We start from the raw sequence: 6,482 nt of genomic DNA on the forward strand, positions 1-6,482 counted from the left end.
AGTCCAGCCAATTTCCTCTGGAAACTGCGTTATTCATCGATCGGTTAGAAGCATCGAGTGTGATTTCGCTATCGTAGCGAGGACTCATTCGCTGTGACGGATCCAGCAGTGTGGAAGTGCAGTGTCGTGCTCGTTTCGCTGATCGTCGATCGTAATCCTAGTGTCGATGAACGACGTTTGAATGTGTTCAACGAATCGACCGGTGACATCGTCGCGGGTGAATCCTTGTTGCGGTTGAACGGGAATGGTATAGTGGTATCCAAGTGGACGACCGTGCGAGTCGTCGATCGGTGATATCTGTGTCGTAAGAGTAAAAACAATTTCGCGAAAGTGGTTCGCGTGGCGAGGAAGGAAAAGGACGCGACGATGGCGGAGCGTCCTGGAGGCAAAAGGCGTTCGCGTCGCGACAGTGCGGAGACATCGGGCTCCGTACGCGGCACACCGCCAACGTCGAAGGATCGAAGGACTAAACGGTCGAGTAAGCCGTCGAAGGAGCGATGGCTTCTCACCAGAAAGACCTGGCGGTACATGGCGGACGCTGGCAGACGCTTAATCCCGGATGGAACGCACAACAGGCCCGAGGATATTCCGAAGATAGAGCAATATTTTCAGGAAGTGTGTCAGAAGGAGCCAAAATTCCTGTTGTGGAGAAAGGCTTCCTATCCGGGAACGTTAGGCTTTCGATCCCAGAGGCGTCGAAGAGTCATCAAAGGCGGTAGTTGTCGAACGAAAGCCAGCTCGGCTGACGAATCGGACGATGTCAGGAGTTCACCTCGAGGCTTCGTCCTTCATACCACAACCGCTGGGAAATTCGACCTAGCGAAAGCCAAAAGGGAGTGGTTGCTGACGTCCGAAGGAGGTAGTATGCCGTCGAGTCCTGTGGAACGCAGGAAGTTTCAGCAGGAGGACGCGGATGCCAAGGCGTTGGCAGACATGTTGCAGAAGTACCTGAACATGCAGAGCGACGTCGCTGGTACGACGAAAACAGCTGGCAGATCGGAAATTCCTGGCCAGGTCGAAGGAAGGGAACTTTTCGACTATCAGAGCTTGATAGACAAGCTTCAGCAGCACCTGGATTTGATGGTGACTCAAGCCAAACTAGAGGAACTGTCGGTTAGACGATCTTCCTCGGACAAGGACATCCAAAATGTTCCGAAATCTATGCAAACGTATCAGGGCGATTACGTGCACAAGTCCTTAATGGAAACTATTAGTCGTTATTACAGCAAGTCAGGTACTCGGGAACACGTAATCTCGGACATTTTGACCGATCGAAAACTCTTAGAAAAATTGTACTTCGATCTGAGGTGCACCAGGGGCTTCAGAGGTCCACGTGCCACGGGCGCTTACACGTCACCATCTAGTCGCTGGTGGACCCATCAGCGAACCAGAGTGCCGACGAAGGATTCCGAGGATTGGCTATCGACTAGAAGAGACCATAATCGAGATCCTCTCTCACCCCCACTTCTGATAGCCGTCCAAGAGCCCAGCACCGATCGCGGTCCGATAGATAACGGTGTTCAAACTGATCCTGTTCCTCGGGAAGTTCTCGATGCTAACCTCCTAGAGAGGGAGGAGCCGTTGAAGGAAACGTCTATGCAGAAGTCTGGTGGTCGCAGGCGGAGTAGCGTGGACAACGATGACGTTTCACCTTCTGTGAGCGATACCATCAAAAGGTACCTTCGAATGGCTAGAAAGAAGTCCATGGACGCGGACAAGGTTGACAGGTTTAAACGGGTGAACTATGACAGAAATCTTCGGAATATCAAGGCCAAAGGCGAGACCACGAAGCTGAGCGACGACGACAGCAACAATAAGGGCTGTCAAACGGAGGACAATTGGGCTGTTAATTATAGAGAAATGTCTTCCGCGGAGAATCCGTTTGAGAATCTGTCCGACGCCGACACAACCACCTCACCTCCGAGCAGGAACGCGAGCTCGAGAAGCAGCATCGACGCTGGTCTCGGCTCCGAGGATCCACTTACCCCTAAGCATCATCACCATCATCAATCCTTCCTATCCCATCTCCTGCACGGTTCCAACGCGCACAAGGATAAACCGCATTCGGCTCCCGGTTCGCCTGCACTTACGTCATCGTCGACAAATTCCGCAGGTGGCACAGCGATGCAGAAGAGCAAGTCCTCGAGCAGCGTGGTGCATCACGGCAGCCGATTGGTGGCCAAGAAGATATGGAGGTCCAGGAGCAAGAGTACTTCGAGGGCGTCCAATCAACCCTCTGTCTGGACGCCTCAGGTTAGTTCTTTGCCGCTTGACCATTGTTTTGGCTTTCTTTTTTTCTGTTCGTGGGGATGGTTTGTAACTTTAACGCGTTGTCCGGACTGCTATTCGTAAACATTTCTACGAAGCTAAAATTTAGTTAATAATTGGAAACTACGTGATCTAACATTTATCGTTGAGTGTTATTCAGATTTATTTTCTTTATCGCCGCACTTTCGCACTTTTCGATCAGTGTGTCAATGAAAATTGATTATCACGGGTAGCAAGATTTTTACTGTTCGTAATAACAGGAAGGCAGTACTGTTCGGTTAGCGTGTATACGTGTACGTACTCCGATCACTTTTCTCGAAAAAGCCGAATATCTGCGAATTTTTAACGCGAAACCTATATTGTATATCGGTGATCGGTGATTATTAATGTTCTGTACTATTTACTCTCACTGGTTATACATTAACATTCTATTCATAAAATTTTTGTATTAATACGATCCTCATGAACGTATTGCAGACTGCAAGTTGCAGTCCAGAGAAAACTTACAATATATCACTTAAATGTCAGTACCGTGTTATGTCCATTTCTAGAATTTATCTATAAATTCATTATTTTCTTTGTCGCAATAAACGATTAAAACCAATTAACCCATAAAACTTGATGTATATAATCAAACTTGAAAAAAGTGACAAATTTTTCTTGAATATATTAATTCAATATTGAATTCTGGCTTAATAACATTTGTCCTTAGATTTAAGCGGATTTTTGAATTTGAATTTGTACGACTCGTGCGCCATCTACCTCGAGATTAATAAAACAACTAGTTAACCTTATTGAAAGTACATTAAAAATGTAATGTTTAAAAACATAACACTGTTGAAATTGTGCAACAAGTTTGTGTCATTTTAAAAACTCAGTTTTCAAATAGGTATGTCATAAATTGACTTGTCAGTACCGTGGTACTGGTAAATTTAATTAATTATTGATTTTTTTTATCATAAGTAATGAACTTTTGTACTTATTACTAACCTCAATAATACCGTAATTGGATATTATCAAATTCATAACCAAATAATTACAGTTGCTAATTGAATTTAAAATGTCAGTACCGTGTAAAAAAATAGTATAAATGTATTTAATTATTAATAAAATTATTTTTATTATTAATTATTCTTTTTTTTAAGAAATTTGAGAAATTTGAAGTCAATCGAAGGAATAATTTTTGAAATTCTAATTTTCTTATATTCTAACATTTTTCAGACAAATATCACTATCGATATACGTACGAATTTGTTCAAATATTCATTGTCTCTTCTTTAACATTTGACGTGAGAAAAGGTAACAAAGGTGGAGTATTAGGTTAAACTATTTAACGTTGTTTATTCCAACATAGTGTCTTGCTAATTTATTTTATGTAATTCTATATTTGTTTGTATGATGAACACTTAGTACTAGTAGAAGAAATTGGTTTTACGAGCGTGGCTAATGGAGATTTTCACTGTAGCACAATTCAAAATTAGGATAGAACCATATTAATGATATCCTATTGTTAGGTAGAAATCTTGTATTTTAATATTAAAGTCAAATTTCATGTTTAATTGGAAGATTTGAGGACATGTAACATAGGCCCGTATAATTTCTTCCACATTTCTTCTCAGTGTATTTTATTTGCATATTGTAAACGAAACAAGAACGTATCTCACGCGCTATACATAGAGTTTTGTCTTGCCAAAATACGTCTACGAATAATTTGCTTAAACCACCTGTCGCCGCATAGCTAAGACTGTCCACCTCGTTATAAGAAAGAAAATGAATTAATGATGCTGCCATTAAGATCCACTACGAAAATACACTGTTGCTATTAATAAAAATACACGGTCGTTGCTTTCTTAATAATACTTAAAAATTTACTTTACTTGTTACCATTGTGCAGATGATTCAAGTTAATTTTCACGTGGAACATCTGAAATATCTGTACTTTTTGTTCTACTTTCTTCCAGGAGACTTCTATTATTTATTTCATTCTTTTTATTCAACAACTTTAGTGATCACAATGAAAAGATACTATTTTAAATAGATGGACACATGACATATGTAGTAAAGGAAGTCAAGAAAAGGAACACGGTTCGCTGAATTGCTATCTTGCTACTTAGCCCTATAGTATACTGCACGTTTTCAAAGGATTCAACTGTTTATTCCGTAATAAACAGTAAAACTGTAACTTTTACAGTTTATCGTGGAAATGAGTTGTGCAGGTTTAGTCACTTATTACTACAGTCGAACATTATTTAATTTGATAATATATGGATAACTGAGAATTAGTTGTTTTTTTTAAGGATAAAATAAAATGCAATTACGTGGTAAAATAGTGAAGAAGTTAATTCTCCTAACATATGTTGTCTAATTCTCGATTCAGCCTCTCCTTCTGCCGTTTTGATAACTTCACATTCTCGTAAGAAGGTATCCTAATTTTTTATACAAAATGTGTACTATTATAACATGAACAGTATTTCAAATATAATATTACTTTGAGACATTACACCGTCGTCTGTACATATTTTATCAAGCTTCATGAATTCTTTTATACCAAATTGGACAATACTCCCAGTAAACGAATAAAAAAAACACCAAAAAAATTACCAATCATTATCAGTATTGACTATAGTATAGCATGTCAAAAGTGGTCGATATCGATTTTTTTATATGAAAATTGTGGTTCAATACTTTAAAAAATAACTTAATTTAAAGATATCGTGTTTCCCTTAGTTATGTTATGCAAGGTATATCCATTTTATAGTTGTACCAAAAAGTATTCGTTCATTAGCTTTTGCAAACATGTTTCCGAAAAAACTGCTTTCAAAGTTTTGAGTAAATGTAACAGAATTTTTATATTTTTCTTGGTCATTTATATTTGTGTCGTGTAATGCATTTTCCTATTTTTTTTAAGGGGCAATATTGCTAAACGATGTTATTTGTAATAGCTGTTCTAACTTTTTTTTGTCGCGTTAAGCAATGTTTAACCATTAACAAAGATTATATATTTGCCAATCTCTTAAAGCCGTTCTTCGGTTGTAACCTGATTTTCCGTCCAATCACAGTCAAAATTTGTAGATTTGTATTAAATCATTTATTAAATAATATTTAAAATTGTTGCCGAATACAAAATCTATTAATCAACGTCTATTAATCGAATGTCTTTCCGAACATTTCTCATTACTCTTTTAAACATAAAGTATTTTGACATATACTTTTGCTACAAAACTGTCTTCATAAGATAAACTTATTTTTTAAAGAAGACATCATATTTCTTCTTTCTTTTTATATCCATACTTTATATATATTTTAACTTCTATGTTTTTTATATTATTCTAATTTTCTATTTTTAACCCTTGTTATAATAATATTGTTCCGAGGTGGGCTACACTTCGAGTGGTTGAAACGAGAATAACTTAATAAAGGTCGCTTCTCTGTAGTTGCTCTTACCTCCAATAAACTCACTTGTCTCAATCATATCAAAAATAAAATTGTAGCTTTTAAATAATTGATCTGAAGATCATAGTCCTTTTTCCGATTTTTATCTTGTTCCTTTTCTGATCGCTTCGGTTTCCAGCCTCTTCTCACGTCTCCACGTTCTCTTCGTTGAAACATGAATAACTTGATTAATAAGGCACGCTTCTCTGCGGTTCCTCCTACCTTTAGTAAACTCACTTGTCTTAATCATATCAAAAACAAAATTTTAGTTTCCAAACAGTTGTTCTAAACGCTGGTTAATTATATGGCCACTAAAAGTTAGGCCACTAATAGTGGTGCTTTTTCGGTATTCGCCGTCGTTTTTCTGATAACTTTGGTTTCTAGCCTCTTCTCGTGTCTCCACTTCTATTCGTTGAAAAATGGCATGCTTTTCTGTGGTAAGCTTTACCTCCGATAAACTTACTTGACTGTTTATAAAAGACTTCAAAAAAGTAAAAAAATTACGCCAAGTACATGAAAAAGTGGAGGACTCAAGGAGTTATCATTGAAAAATAGATGATCCCCATAAAAAACTACAAGAAAATAGAAAAAGATGTGAAATCGAAATAAGCTGCCAGATGATTTGTCTAGATTTCCGCGGCCTGGAAGGCAAATACTTGGCGTGGTCAGCCAAGGCATTCTTAAATCATCAATACCCATACTTTCTCTCTCACAGACTTTCAGATAATTTGTCAATTTAAAACTCTGACAATATGAATACACTTTCATTATTTTGCGTTTTA

The 6,482-nt window shown here is 38.2% G+C and overlaps 1 protein-coding gene across 2 annotated transcripts in view; it reads left to right on the forward strand.

Annotated features, from left to right (window-relative positions):
• Positions 1 to 230: 230 nt before the first annotated feature.
• LOC128881169 (uncharacterized) overlaps positions 231 to 6,482 on the forward strand; it is a 90,074-nt gene continuing 83,822 nt past the window's right edge. For both annotated transcript variants that reach the window (XR_008458007.1, XM_054131954.1), the window contains exon 1: positions 231 to 2,253. Coding sequence is in view for 1 of the 2 variants with exons in the window: in XM_054131954.1 (XP_053987929.1) it covers positions 367 to 2,253 (1,887 nt within the window). In the remaining variant the exon portion in view is untranslated. The remainder of the gene's footprint in view (positions 2,254 to 6,482) is intronic.

This window comes from Hylaeus volcanicus, chromosome 1, assembly GCF_026283585.1.
Source record: "Hylaeus volcanicus isolate JK05 chromosome 1, UHH_iyHylVolc1.0_haploid, whole genome shotgun sequence".
Classification (NCBI taxonomy): domain Eukaryota; kingdom Metazoa; phylum Arthropoda; class Insecta; order Hymenoptera; family Colletidae; genus Hylaeus; species Hylaeus volcanicus.